The sequence below is a fragment of the Oncorhynchus mykiss genome, chromosome 18 (assembly GCF_013265735.2).
Source record: "Oncorhynchus mykiss isolate Arlee chromosome 18, USDA_OmykA_1.1, whole genome shotgun sequence".
NCBI classification, from domain to species: Eukaryota; Metazoa; Chordata; class Actinopteri; order Salmoniformes; family Salmonidae; genus Oncorhynchus; species Oncorhynchus mykiss.
The window spans coordinates 17,736,406-17,752,346 of record NC_048582.1 but is presented as its reverse complement, the minus strand read 5'-3'; the positions used below and the strand labels follow the sequence as shown (position 1 = coordinate 17,752,346).

The window sequence follows — 15,941 nt, the reverse complement described above, 5'->3', positions numbered from 1 at the left end:
AGATAGAGCCAGTGTTCTGTCTGACAGCTTTACCTAGATAGAGCCAGTGTTCTGTCTGACAGCTTTACATAGATACAGACAGTGTTCTCTCTGACAGCTTTACATAGATACAGACAGTGTTGTATCTGACATCTTTACATAGATACAGACAGTGTTCTCTCTGACAGCTTTACATAGATACAGACAGTGTTGTATCTGACATCTTTACATAGATAGAGCCAGTGTTCTGTCTGACAGCTTTACCTAGATACAGACAGTGTTCTCTCTGACAGCTTTACCTAGATACAGACAGTGTTCTCTCTGACATCTTTACATAGATAGAGCCAGTGTTCTGTCTGACAGCTTTACATAGATAGAGCCAGTGTTCTGTCTGACATCTTTACATAGATAGAGCCAGTGTTCTGTCTGACAGCTTTACATAGATAGAGCCAGTGTTCTGTCTGACAACTTTACATAGATAGAGCCAGTGTTCTCTCTGATAGCTTTACATAGATACAGATCGTGTTCTCTCTGACAGCTTTACCTAGATACAGACAGTGTTGTATCTGACATCTTTACATAGATAGAGCCAGTGTTCTGTCTGACAGCTTTACATAGATAGAGCCAGTGTTCTCTCTGACAGCTTTACATAGATACAGACAGTGTTGTATCTGACAGCTTTACCTAGATAGAGCCAGTGTTCTGTCTGACATCTTTACATAGATAGAGCCAGTGTTCTGTCTGACAGCTTTACATAGATAGATAGAGCCAGTGTTCTCTCTGACAGCTTTACCTAGATACAGACAGTGTTCTGTCTGACAGCTTTACAAAGATAAAGCCAGTGTTCTGTCTGACAGCTTTACATAGATAGAGCCAGTGTTCTCTCTGACAGCTTTACATAGATAGAGCCAGTGTTCTCTCTGACAGCTTTACCTAGATAGAGCCAGTGTTCTCTCTGACAGCTTTACATAGATAGAGCCAGTGTTCTCTCTGACAGCTTTACATAGATAGAGCCAGTGTTCTCTCTGACAGCTTTACATAGATACAGATCGTGTTCTCTCTGACAGCTTTACCTAGATACAGACAGTGTTGTATCTGACATCTTTACATAGATAGAGCCAGTGTTCTCTCTGACAGCTTTACATAGATACAGACAGTGTTCTCTCTGACAGCTTTACATAGATACAGACAGTGTTGTATCTGACAGCTTTACATAGATAGAGCCAGTGTTCTCTCTGACAGCTTTACATAGATACAGACAGTGTTGTATCTGACATCTTTACATAGATAGAGCCAGTGTTCTGTCTGACATCTTTACATAGATAGAGCCAGTGTTCTGTCTGACAGCTTTACATAGATAGAGCCAGTGTTCTGTCTGACAGCTTTACATAGATAGAGCCAGTGTTCTCTCTGACAGCTTTACCTAGATACAGACAGTGTTCTGTCTGACAGCTTTACAAAGATAGAGCCAGTGTTCTGTCTGACAGCTTTACATAGATAGAGCCAGTGTTCTCTCTGACAGCTTTACATAGATAGAGCCAGTGTTCTCTCTGACAGCTTTACATAGATAGAGCCAGTGTTCTGTCTGACAGCTTTACATAGATAGAGCCAGTGTTCTGTCTGACAGCTTTACCTAGATAGAGCCAGTGTTTTGTCTGACATCTTTACATAGATAGAGCCAGTGTTCTGTCTGACAGCTTTACCTAGATAGAGCCAGTGTTCTGTCTGACAGCTTTACATAGATAGAGCCAGTGTTCTGTCTGACAGCTTTACCTAGATACAGACAGTGTTCTCTCTGACAGCTTTACATAGATAGAGCCAGTGTTCTATCTGACAGCTTTACATAGTTACAGACAGTGTTCTGTCTTTACATAGATAGAGCCAGTGCTCTCTCTGACATCTTTACCTAGATAGAGCCAGTGTTCTGTCTGACAGCTTTACCTAGATAGAGCCAGTGTTCTGTCTGACAGCTTTACCTAGATAGAGCCAGTGTTCTGTCTGACAGCTTTACATAGATAGAGCCAGTGTTCTCTCTGACAGCTTTACATAGATAGAGCCAGTGTTCTCTCTGACAGCTTTACATAGATAGAGCCAGTGTTCTGTCTGACAGCTTTACCTAGATAGAGCCAGTGTTCTGTCTGACAGCTTTACATAGATAGAGCCAGTGTTCTGTCTGACAGCTTTACATAGATAGAGCCAGTGTTCTCTCTGACAGCTTTACATAGATAGAGCCAGTGTTCTGTCTGACAGCTTTACATAGATAGAGCCAGTGTTCTCTCTGACAGCTTTACCTAGATACAGACATTGTTGTGTCTGACAGCTTTACCTAGATAGAGCCAGTGTTCTGTCTGACAGCTTTACCTAGATAGAGCCAGTGTTCTGTCTGACAGCTTTACATAGATACAGACAGTGTTCTCTCTGACAGCTTTACATAGATACAGACAGTGTTGTATCTGACATCTTTACATAGATAGAGCCAGTGTTCTGTCTGACAGCTTTACCTAGATACAGACAGTGTTCTCTCTGACAGCTTTACCTAGATACAGACAGTGTTCTCTCTGACATCTTTACATAGATAGAGCCAGTGTTCTCTCTGACAGCTTTACCTAGAAACAGACAGTGTTCTCTCTGACAGCTTTACCTAGATACAGACAGTGTTCTCTCTGACAGCTTTACCTAGATACAGACAGTGTTGTGTCTGACATCTTTACCTAGATAGAGCCAATGTTCTGTCTGACAGCTTTACCTAGATACAGACAGTGTTCTCTCTGACAGCTTTACATAGATAGAGCCAGTGTTCTATCTGACAGCTTTACATAGTTACAGACAGTGTTCTGTCTTTACATAGATAGAGCCAGTGCTCTCTCTGACATCTTTACCTAGATAGAGCCAATGTTCTGTCTGACAGCTTTACCTAGATACAGACAGTGTTCTCTCTGACAGCTTTACATAGATAGAGCCAGTGTTCTATCTGACAGCTTTACATAGTTACAGACAGTGTTCTGTCTTTACATAGATAGAGCCAGTGCTCTCTCTGACATCTTTACCTAGATAGAGCCAGTGTTCTGTCTGACAGCTTTACCTAGATAGAGCCAGTGTTCTGTCTGACAGCTTTACCTAGATAGAGCCAGTGTTCTGTCTGACAGCTTTACATAGATAGAGCCAGTGTTCTCTCTGACAGCTTTACATAGATAGAGCCAGTGTTCTCTCTGACAGCTTTACATAGATAGAGCCAGTGTTCTGTCTGACAGCTTTACCTAGATAGAGCCAGTGTTCTGTCTGACAGCTTTACCTAGATAGAGCCAGTGTTCTCTCTGACAGCTTTACCTAGATACAGACAGTGTTCTCTCTGACATCTTTACATAGATAGAGCCAGTGTTCTGTCTGACAGCTTTACCTAGATACAGACAGTGTTCTCTCTGACATCTTTACATAGATAGAGCCAGTGTTCTCTCTGACAGCTTTACATAGATAGAGCCAGTGTTCTGTCTGACAGCTTTACCTAGATAGAGCCAGTGTTCTGTCTGACAGCTTTACCTAGATAGAGCCAGTGTTCTCTCTGACAGCTTTACATAGATAGAGCCAGTGTTCTGTCTGACAGCTTTACATAGATACAGACAGTGTTGTATCTGACAGGGCCAGTGTGTATTGCAACGTACTGGAAGTTAGACTTCCGGTAGGAAATGCAATTAACCGCCATATGCCTGAGGGAGAGAGGTATAGATGGAGGAAATGAAGAAAGGAAGCAGGGCTTTTTCAGAGTTAAACCTACAAACACTTGGGGAGTTTTTTGGAAATATAGCCAGATTACAGATACTCTGTCTGTCTGTCTGTCTGTCTGTCTGTCTGTCTGTCTGTCTGTCTGTCTGTCTGTCTGTCTGTCTGTCTGTCTGTCTGTCTGTCTGTCTGTCTGTCTGTCTGTCTGTCTGTCTGTCTGTCTGTCTGTGTAGGATCACAATGACAAACAGAGTTGTAAAGGTCCCATCCACCCAAGCTGTGTGTGTACAGTCGTGGACAAAAGTTTTGAGAATTAAAATATTAATTTTCACAAGTCTGCTGCCTCAGTTTGTATGATGGCAATTTGCATATACTCCAGAATGTTATGAAGAGTGATCAGATGGATTGCAATTAATTGCAAAGTCCCTCTTTGCCATGCAAATGAAATGAATCGCCCAAAAATATTTCTACTGCATTTCAGCCCTGCCACAACAGGACCAGCTGACATCATGTCAGGATTCTCTCGTTAACACTGGTGTGAGTGTTGACGAGGACACGGCTGGAGATCACTCTGTCATTCTGATTGAGTTCGAAGAACAGACTGGAAGCTTCAAAAGGAGGGTGGTGCTTGGAATCATTGTTCTTCCTCTGTCAACCATGGTTACCTGCTAGGAAACACATGCCGTCATCATTGCTTTGCACAAAAAGGGCTTCACAGGCAAGATATTGCTGCCAGTAAGATTGCACCTAAATCAACCATTTATCGGATAATCAAGAACTTCAAGGAGAGCGGTTCAATTGTTGTGAAGAAGGATTCGGGCGTCCAAGAAAGTCCAGCAAGCGCCAGGACCGTCTCCTAAAGTTGATTCAGCTGTGGGATCGGGGCACCATCAGTACAGAGCTTGCTCAGGAATGGCAGCAGGCAGGTGTGAGTGCATCTGCACACACAGTGAGGCGAAGACTTTTGGAGGATGGCCTGGTGTCAAGAAGGGCAGCAAAGAAGCTACTTCTCTCCAGGAAAAACATCAGGGACAGACTGATATTCTGCAAAAGGTACAGGGATTGGACTGCTGAGGACTCGGGTAAAGTCATTTTCTCTGATGAATCCCCTTTCTGATTGTTTGGGGCATCCGAAAAAAAGCTTGTCCAGAAAAGACAAGGTGAGCGCTACCATCAGTCCTGTGTCATGCCAACAGTAACACATGCTGAGACCATGTGTGGGGTTGCTTCTCAGCCAAGGGAGTGGGCTCACTCACAATTTTGCCTGAGAACACAGCCATGAATAAAGAATGGTACCAACACATCCTCCGAGAGCAACTTCTCCCAACCATCCAGGAAAAGTTTGGTGGCAAACAATGCCTTTTCCAGCATGATGGAGCACCTTGCCATAAGGCAAAAAAATAACTAAGTGGCTCGGGGAACAAAACATTGATATTTTGGTTCCATGGCCAGGAAACTCCCCAGACCTTAATCTCATTGAGAATTTGTGGTCAATCCTCAAGAGGCGGGTGGACAAACAAAAACCCACAAATTCTGACAGACTCCAAGCATTGATTATGCAAGAATGGGCTGCCAGTCAGGATGTGGCCCAGAAGTTAATTGACAGCATGCCAGGGCAGATTGCAGATGTCTTGAAAAAGAAGGGTCAACACTGCAAATATTGACTCTTTGCATCAACTTCATGTAATTGTCAATAAAAGCCTTTGACACTTATGAAATGCTTGTAATTATACTTCAGTATTCTATAGTAACATCTGACAAAAATATCTAAAGACACTGAAGCAGCAAACTTTGTGGAAATTAATATTTGTGTCATTCTCAAAACTTTTGGCCATGACTGTAGATGATGACATGGCTGTAAGTCATAGCAGTATCCACTGAGATTTAGGTTACAGACTAATAACATGACAGGCCTTGGATTCTGAAAGAAGCATAAATGGTCTTTACGTTTTCTCACCAAAATGTGTGAAGCTACACGCTGTCGATCGGCCTTCTTTCTGTTTAGAACAACAACATTCTACTACAACACTTCTACCCACATTATGGAGCGGGGTGAAAGAGGAGGAGGAGAGGAAGGAGAGAGGAGGAGAGGAAAGGAGAGAGGAGGAGAGGAACGGAGTGAGTAAAGGAGAGAGGGGGAGAGGAAAGGAGAGAGGAGAAGACGAGGAGAGGAAAGGGGAGAGGAGGAGAGGAGATAAAACAGGGTGTTGTTATCTAAGTGAGATCGACCATACAGCTCTTCAATAGACACAGCTGCCAAATCAACTGAAGAGAGAGAGAGAGCAAGAAGGACAGAGAGATAGAGGGGGAGAGAGGACAGAGGGAGAGAGAGAGTGGGGGGGGGGGGGTATATAACCAGTCTGACATCTGATGAGTCAGTTGGGCTGTAAACAGGACACACACTCTATAGGTACATTGATATTCAGTGCAGAGTGGAGGGTAGAGGTGGGTTAACGACCTTAGTATTAATTCATAGTTTTAATGTTTCCTCCTCTGCTGTCAGAGTTAATGGAAGGAAGTCACCATCAGTCACACACACTCTCCAGTTACACACAAACACACACACACACACACACACACACACATAGAGCACTTTGAAATGTGAAACAGTTTTAGGAGTTTTAATGAACCATTCGAACTTGCAGACTTAACCCAATGATCCCTGCATTGTTCATATTTAGACATCATCCCAACGTTCAACCGATAACCTAAACATCGGCCAATGACTAACCAATGACCCAGACTTCGCCCAAGAATCCATGCATTGTTCATATTTAGACATCATCCCAACGTTCAACCGATAACCTAAACATCGGCCAATGACTAACCAATGACCCAGACATCGCCCCAAAATCCATGCATTGTTCATATTCAGACGTCACCCAACGATCCCCGCACGGTTGGATACCCAGAGCAGATATATGTGTGAGAGTTAATTGTGCGTACCAATGTATTCCATGGTAAAGCAGCGCTAGGACTGGGTGGAGACTGAGAGGAATAGTAATGATGGTGGGGCCAGTTAGATAGAAACAACCACAATGATCTGCATTAACTCATAGTAATAAGAACACTGTCTGTCTGTCTGTCTGTCTGTCTGTCTGTCTGTCTGTCTGTCTGTCTGTCTGTCTGTCTGTCTGTGTGTGTGTGTGTGTGTGTGTGTGTGTGTGTGTGTGTGTGTGTGTGTGTGTGCGTATGCTTATGTGCGTGGGCAGATAGACAGAATTTCTCTCTCTACTGCATTAAGTTAAAATAATGAGACTGACTGGAACAGCCAACCAATTATGACACCCAGCCAATCTGAAAAAACATACTGGGTATCTGTGTCTGTCTACATGTTCAAACTCTCTCTCTCTCTCTCTCTCTCTCTCTCTCTCTCTCTCTCTCTCTCTCTCTCTCTCTCTCTCTCTCTCTCTCTCTCTCTCTCTCTCTCTCTCTCTCTCTCACTCTCTCACTCTCTCACTCTCTCACTCTCACTCTCTCACTCTCTGTCTCTCTCTCCTCTTCAGGTTCCTCTCCAACACGTCATTCCAGGGTTCTACAGGCACGGTCCGTGTGGCACCTGCTCTCTCACAGGTCCTCTCCTCCCAGCTGTACCACGTGTGGAGCCTGAAGAGAGGTCCTCTTGGCCAGCCGTCCTGGGTCACCGTGGCCCACTGGACCACCGGGCGCCTACAGCTGGACGAGGGGGTGTTGGGGCTGGGGGTCGGGGCTGGCCTGGGGCTAGGCCCGGGGAGGAGGACAGGGTCCGGGTCTGGGTTAGGTGTCCAGAGAGGGGATAGGGACAGAGACAACAGTCCTGGAGGGAGATGGAGGCCGGGGCTACAGATGGCGGGCCGGAGATTAAGGGTCGTGACCCTGGTGGAGCATCCCTTCGTGTTCACTAGAGAGGTGGATGAGGATGGGCTGTGTCCCGCTGGTCAGCTGTGTCTGGACCCTAGAACTAACCGCTCAGATCTACTGGACTCACTGTTCAGTCACCTGCACCAGACCAATACAACCACTACCACTACTGACCACAGTGAGTATACCTACAGTACACAACACCTACAGTACATCACTAGAGGACCAGTAGACCAGTATACCAGGACTGATCCTTCCTGTCCCTGTCCTGTCCTGACCACAACCCCAGACCCAACAGAGGACCAGCGGAAGTGTTGCTATGGTTACGTTATTGACCTGTTGGAGAAGCTGTCGGAGGACCTGAAGTTCACCTTTGACCTTTACATCGTGGGAGACGGGAAGTACGGAGCGATGAGCAGCACTGGGAGTTGGTCCGGTCTGGTACGTCATATATCTATATTTCTGTCTGTCTGTCTGTCTGTCTGTCTGTCTGTTTTCAATATTTTTTTTGTATAATAATATATATGATTGCATGCATATTTGACATGATTGTTTACCTAACCAAGAGCAATGTTTGCAGAATAATTGTTAAATGCATGTGAACAGTGTCTTCTTAAGGTTGTAGATGTTTCTGGTTTCTCATATTAGGTGGGAGACCTGCTGAGTGGAACAGCAGACATGGCTGTGACATCATTCTCCATCAACTCAGCCAGGAGCAGAGTTATAGACTTCACCTCTCCATTCTACTCTACCTCTCTGGGGATACTGGTGAGTGTGTGTGTGTGTGTGTGTGTGTGTGTGTGTGTGTGTGTGTGTGTGTGTGTGTGTGTGTGTGTGTGTGTGTGTGCCTGTGTGCCTGCGTGCCTGTGTGCGTGCATGCCTGTGTGCCTGTGTACCTACAAGCGTGCATATGTGTGTGTGTGTGTGTGTGTGTGCCTGCGTGCGTGCCTGTGTGCGTGCATGCCTGTGTGCCTGTGTACCTACAAGCGTGCACATGTGTGTGTGTGTGTGTGTGTGTGTGTGTGTGTGTGTGTGTGTGTGTGTGTGTGTGTGTGTGTGTGTGTGTGTGTGTGTCTGGACATACAGTTAATAATGTGTGTGTGTGTTTGTGTGTGTGTGTGTGTGTGTGTGTGTGTGTGTGTGTGTGTGTGTGTGTGTGTGTGGACATACAGTTTATAATGTGTGTGTATGTGTGTCTTGACTACAAGGTGCGTAGCCAAGACACATCAGCCCCTATTGGAGCCTTCATGTGGCCTCTCCATTGGTCCATGTGGGTGGGCATCTTCGTCACTCTTCATCTTACCGCACTTTTCCTCACCGTCTATGAGTGGAACAGCCCCTTTGGTGAGAAAACTAAAATACCATTTATGGCCTGTCATCCAAAGCCTGTCATGTTATTAGTCTGTGACCTAAATCTCAGTGGATACTGCTATGACTCATCTACACACACAGCTATGGGTATATATACGCACGCACGCACGCACACACACACACACACACACACACACACACACACACACACACACACACACACACACACACACACACACACACACACACACACACACACACACACAGCTGACTCAGGTGTTGTGTTGATCCAGGTATGACTCCTCATGGCAGGAACAGACTCAGAGTGTTCTCCTACTCCTCAGCCCTCAACCTCTGCTACGCCATCCTGTTTGGACGCACTGTCGCTACTAAGGTACTGTGGGAGGGACGGAGGGAGGAATAATGGGAGGGAGGGGGAGGTTTGAATAATCAAATATGTCCTCTCTCTCTCTCTCTCTCTCTCTCTCTCTCTCTCTCTCTCTCTCTCTCTCTCTCTCTATCCTTCCCTCCCTCTTTCTCTCTCTCCCCCTACCTCCATCTCTCTCCCTCTCTTTCTCTCTCTCCCCCTCCCTCCATCTCTCTCCCCCTCCCTCCATCTACCTCTCTTCTCTCTCTTTCTCTCTCTATCGCTCTCTCTCTCTCTTTCTCTCTACTCTTTCTCTCTCTCCATCCTTCCCTCCCTCTTTCTCTCTCTCCATCCTTCCTTACCTCCCTCTTTCTCTCTCTCCCCCTCCCTCCCTCCCTCTCCCTCCCTCCTCTCCAGACTCCTAAGTGTTGGACCAGTAGGTTCCTGATGAACCTGTGGGCCATCTTCTGTCTGTTGGTGTTGTCCAGTTATACAGCTAACCTGGCTGCTGTCATGGTGGGGGAGAAAACCTTTGAACAGGTGTCTGGGATTCATGACGAGAAGGTATACACACACACACACACACACACACACACACACACGGCGGTGCGCACACACACAGTTAGGCATGTACGCACACATACGTACACGCACATGCACGCACTTACATGCAAACACACACACACACACACACACACACATACACACAAACACGAGTTACAATGTGGAAATGAACATGACTGAATATGGCATAACAGACTGGATCAGGGATAGTTACAGTAGCTGATAGGATTCAGACAATGAGTTAAATGTATTCTCCTTGTGAATAAAAAGGAGAGAGGCCCGTACACAGAATATTGCTGCTCCCCCCAGTGTTTTTATTCCTGAAACCAAAAATACAATGTTTCAGCTTTGATACCTGTCAGACATGACGAAGACTGTTGGAGTTGAGATATTGTAACATTCTCCCACTGGGGAGAAGCAATATTCTGTGTGCGGGCCTCTCATTTCTTTATGTGGAATACTTTTTAGCCCTGTACCAGTGTTCTCAATTTACGGATATGCATATCTCCTCCTTTCCCCTCCCCCCTCTCCCCCTCTCTTTGTCCCCCCCAGCTGCACCACCCATCCCGTGGGTTCAGGTTTGGGACAGTCAGAGAGAGCTCTGCAGAGGACTACATGAGGAAGAGTTTCCATGCTATGCATGACTACATGAGACGTTACAACCAACCCACCACACCAGACGGAGTGGACATGTTAAAGTAAGAGCCACACGCAGTCTGTTGGCTAACCAACCAGTTACCCTAGTGTTGTGTTATGCTAAATGATTTCATTTACAGTTTTTCTCAATCGCTTTGGCTCAATTCTCAAATTATAATCATTTTTTTCAAAACAACAAGTTCAAATCTCTGAACAATTAGTTTCTTGTTCACACCAGATTTTAATTTCTTATTCATTTAAGCAAATTCCACGTGTTTTGGGACATGCAAAAGAGGAAGTACAATTGTCTACAATTTGCACGATAACTACGTGCACATGGCTTGCTGATAAAGCTGATGAGTTGATTCTCAGGGAAACTGTCATACTCTTCACAACTTCTAACCATTCTGTCATCGTGTGAGCCGTCACAGTCAAAAGGATCCATTCAATGATCAAAACCTGTCAGACATACATGAATATTCCATAAATATCTATGACATGGAATGTTTGTGATGTCTGCTAAATGGGCAAATGACCTGCCAGGTGACATAGTGATACAATCGGAATCACAATCTTACCAATCAACCACTCAAGTTTGGAAGCATATATATGGAGCTTGCCCACAGCACAATCACTAGCATTTATGAACATGGAGGAACGTCACAACCCTGAACAGCAGCTACATGCTCGTGGAAGAGAAATAAGAAGATGTGTAAGAATGTGTGGTAGTAGTGTTAGGGGAAGACATAATAGAGGAAGAATAAGAGTCCCTGATGAAATCAGAGCCACATTGTGGACCATGTCATAAACCATGGTGTTACAATGGAAGAGGCTGGTCGGAGAGTACAGCCTAATGTAAACAGGTCCACAGTGTTATAAACCATAGTGTTACAATGGAAGAGGCTGGTCGGAGAGTACAGCCTAATGTAAACAGGTCCACAGTGTTATAAACCATGGTGTTACAATGGAAGAGGCGGGTCGGAGAGTACAGCCTAATGTAAACAGGTCCACAGTGTTATAAACCATGGTGTTACAATGGAAGAGGCTGGTCGGAGAGTACAGCCTAATGTAAACAGGTCCACAGTGTTATAAACCATGGTGTTACAATGGAAGAGGCTGGTCGGAGAGTACAGCCTAATGTAAACAGGTCCACAGTGTTATAAACCATGGTGTTACAATGGAAGAGGCTGGTCGGAGAGTACAGCCTAATGTAAACAGGTCCACAGTGTTATAAACCATGGTGTTACAATGGAAGAGGCTGGTCGGAGAGTACAGCCTAATGTAAACAGGTCCACAGTGTTATAAACCATGGTGTTACAATGGAAGAGGCTGGTCGGAGAGTACAGCCTAATGTAAACAGGTCCACAGTGTTATAAACCATGGTGTTATAATGGAAGAGGCTGGTCGGAGAGTACAGCCTAATGTAAACAGGTCCACAGTGTTATAAACCATGGTGTTACAATGGAAGAGGCTGGTCGGAGAGTACAGCCTAATGTAAACAGGTCCACAGTGTTATAAACCATGGTGTTACAATGGAAGAGGCTGGTCGGAGAGTACAGCCTAATGTAAACAGGTCCACAGTGTTATAAACCATGGTGTTACAATGGAAGAGGCTGGTCGGAGAGTACAGCCTAATGTAAACAGGTCCACAGTGTTATAAACCATGGTGTTATAATGGAAGAGGCTGGTCAGAGAGTACAGCCTAATGTAAACAGGTCCACAGTGTTATACACCATGGTGTTACAAATGAAGAGGCTGGTCGGAGAGTACAGCCTAATGTAAACAGGTCCACAGTGTTATAAACCATGGTGTTACAATGGAAGAGGCTGGTCGGAGAGTACAGCCTAATGTAAACAGGTCCACAGTGTTATAAACCATGGTGTTACAATGGAAGAGACTGGTCGGAGAGTACAGCCTAATGTAAACAGGTCCACAGTGTTATAAACCATGGTGTTACAATGGAAGAGGCTGGTCGGAGAGTCCTGCCTAATGTAAACAGGTCCACAGTGTTATAAACCATGGTGTTACAATGGAAGAGGCTGGTCGGAGAGTACAGCCTAATGTAAACAGGTCCACAGTGTTATAAACCATGGTGTTACAATGGAAGAGGCTGGTCGGAGAGTACAGCCTAATGTAAACAGGTCCACAGTGTTATAAACCATGGTGTTACAATGGAAGAGGCTGGTCGGAGAGTACAGCCTAATGTAAACAGGTCCACAGTGTTATAAACCATGGTGTTACAATGGAAGAGGCTGGTCGGAGAGTACAGCCTAATGTAAACAGGTCCACAGTGTTATAAACCATGGTGTTACAATGGAAGAGGCTGGTCGGAGAGTACAGCCTAATGTAAACAGGTCCACAGTGTTATAAACCATGGTGTTATAATGAAAGAGGCTGGTCAGAGAGTACAGCCTAATGTAAACAGGTCCACAGTGTTATAAACCATGGTGTTACAAATGAAGAGGCTGGTCAGAGAGTACAGCCTAATGTAAACAGGTCCACAGTGTTATAAACCATGGTGTTACAATGGAAGAGGCTGGTCGGAGAGTACAGCCTAATGTAAACAGGTCCACAGTGTTATAAACCATGGTGTTACAATGGAAGAGACTGGTCGGAGAGTACAGCCTAATGTAAACAGGTCCACAGTGTTATAAACCATGGTGTTACAATGGAAGAGGCTGGTCGGAGAGTCCTGCCTAATGTAAACAGGTCCACAGTGTTATAAACCATGGTGTTACAATGGAAGAGGCTGGTCGGAGAGTACAGCCTAATGTAAACAGGTCCACAGTGTTATAAACCATGGTGTTACAATGGAAGAGGCTGGTCGGAGAGTACAGCCTAATGTTAACAGGTCCACAGTGTCATCAATTTTGCAAACATTCCGTAGGGAAAATAGGTAAATATATACTCCTTTACTTTTGTTACAGCATTTCATTCAGACCAATACAGCAACTATTGTAAAGGTAAATGAGAATCACAATATGTATGAGGAATAAACAGTAATACAGTAATACAGTAATGCAGCACAATTTGAATACAATATACTATCTGTAACATGATCTATTTGTGAATTCTACATGTCATATATAGGACTGCACAATGACCTCTACATGTCATATATAGGACTGCACAATGACCTCTACATGTCATATATAGGACTGCACAACGACCTCTACATGTCATATATAGGACTGCACAATGGAGCTGCGGTACCAGTATGTCCAGGTAGGAGCTGTGGTACCAGTATGTCCAGGTAGGAGCAGCGGTACCAGTATGTTCAGGTAGGAGCTGTGGTACCAGTATGTTCAGGTAGGAGCTGTGGTACCAGTATGTTCAGGTAGGAGCTGTGGTACCAGTATGTTCAGGTAGGAGCTGCAGTACCAGTATGTCCAGGTAGGAGCTGTGGTACCAGTATGTCCAGGTAGGAGCTGCGGTACCAGTATATCCAGGTAGGAGCTGTGGTACCAGTATGTCTAGGTAGGAGCTGTGGTACCAGTATGTCCAGGTAGGAGCTGCGGTACCAGTATGTCCAGGTAGGAGCTGTGGTACCAGTATGTCCAGGTAGGAGCTGCAGTACCAGTATGTTCAGGTAGGAGCTGTGGTACAAGAATGTTCAGGTAGGAGCTGCAGTACCAGTATGTTCAGGTAGGAGCTGTGGTACCAGTATGTCCAGGTAGGAGCTGTGGTACCAGTATGTCCAGGTAGGAGCTGCAGTACCAGTATGTTCAGGTAGGAGCTGTGATACCAGTATGTCCAGGTAGGAGCTGCAGTACCAGTATGTCCAGGTAGGAGCTGCGGTACCAGTATGTCCAGGTAGGAGCTGTGGTACCAGTATGTTCAGCTGCAGTACCAGTATGTTCAAGTAGGAGCTGTGGTACCAGTATGTTCAGGTAAGAACTGCAGTACCAGTATGTCCAGGTAGGAGCTGTGGTACCAGTATGTCCAGGTAGGAGCTGCGGTACCAGTATGTCCAGGTAGGAGCTGCGGTACCAGTATGTCCAGGTAGGAGCTGTGGTACCAGTATGTCCAGGTAGGAGCTGCGGTACCAGTATGTCCAGGTAGGAGCTGCGGTACCAGTATGTCCAGGTAGGAACTGCAGTACCAGTATGTTCAGGTAGGAGCTGCAGTACCAGTATGTCCAGGTAGGAGCTGTGGTACCAGTATGTTCAGGTAGGAGCTGCAGTACCAGTATGTTCAGGTAGGAGCTGTGGTACCAGTATGTCCAGGTAGGAGTTGTGGTACCAGTATGTTCAGGTAGGAACTGCAGTACCAGTATGTTCAGGTAGGAGCTGCAGTACCAGTATGTTCAGGTAGGAGCTGTGGTACAAGTATGTCCAGGTAAACCGTTGGCGTGCACATTGTATATTGAACAGGGAGTTTTACAGTACTTCAATGATGCCTGTATATACAGTGAAAAAAAGTATTTAGTCAGCCACCAATTGTGGAAGTTCTCCCACTTAAAAAGATGAGAGAGGCCTGTAATTTTCATCATTGGTACACTTCAACTAAAAATCCAGAAAATCACATTGTAGGATTTTTAATATATTTATTTCCAAATTATGGTGGAAAATAAGTATTTGGTCACTTACAAACAAGCAAGATTTCTGGCTCTCACAGACCTGTAACTTCTTCTTTAAGAGGCTTCTCTGTCCTCCACTCGTTGCCTGTATTAATGGCACTTGTTTGAACTTGTTATCAGTATAAAAGACACCTGTCCACAACCTCAAACAGTCACACTCCAAACTCCACTATGGCCAAGACCAAAGAGCTGTCAAAGGACACCAGAAACAAAATTGTAGACCTGCACCAGGCTGGGAAGACTGAATCTGCAATAGGTAAGCAGCTTGGTTTGAAGAAATCAACTGTGGGAGCAATTATTAGGAAATGGAAGACATACAAGACCACTGATAATCTCCCTCGATCTGGGGCTACACGCAAGATCTCACCCGTGGGTCAAAATTATCACAAGAACGGTGAGCAAAAATCCCAGAACCACACGGGGGGGACCTAGTGAATGACCTGCAGAGAGCTGGGACCAAAGTAACAAAGCCTACCATCAGTAACACACTACGCCGCCAGGGACTCAAATCCTGCAGTGCCAGACGTGTCCCCCTGCTTAAGCCAGTACATGTCCAGGCCCGTCTGAAGTTTGCTAGAGAGCATTTGGATGATCCAGAAGAAGATTGGGAGAATGTCATATGGTCAGATGAAATCAAAATATAACTTTTTGGTAAAAACTCAACTCGTCGTGTTTGGAGGACAAACAATGCTGAGTTGCATCCAAAGAACACCATACCTACTGTGAAGCATGGGGGTGGAAACATCATGCTTTGGGGCTGATCCGTGTGAAGGAAAGAATGAATGGGGCCATGTATCGTGAGATTTTGAGTGAAAACCTCCTTCCATAAGCAAGGGCATTGAAGATGAAACGTGGCTGGGTCTTTCAGCATGACAATGATCCCAAACACACCGCCCGGGCAACGAAGGAGTGGCTTCGTAAGAAGCATTTCAAGGTCCTGGAGTGGCC

The 15,941-nt window shown here is 45.3% G+C and overlaps 1 protein-coding gene across 1 annotated transcript in view; it reads left to right on the top strand.

Moving 5' to 3' along the window:
- Positions 1–15,941, top strand: part of LOC110510546 (glutamate receptor ionotropic, NMDA 3B) — a 95,500-nt gene that overhangs the window by 62,657 nt on the left and 16,902 nt on the right. Inside the window, exons 5-11 of the mRNA XM_036952085.1 lie at positions 7,203–7,714; positions 7,826–7,977; positions 8,185–8,304; positions 8,745–8,880; positions 9,141–9,241; positions 9,632–9,778; positions 10,331–10,476. Of these exons, the coding sequence (XP_036807980.1) occupies positions 7,203–7,714; positions 7,826–7,977; positions 8,185–8,304; positions 8,745–8,880; positions 9,141–9,241; positions 9,632–9,778; positions 10,331–10,476 (1,314 nt within the window). The remainder of the gene's footprint in view (positions 1–7,202; positions 7,715–7,825; positions 7,978–8,184; positions 8,305–8,744; positions 8,881–9,140; positions 9,242–9,631; positions 9,779–10,330; positions 10,477–15,941) is intronic.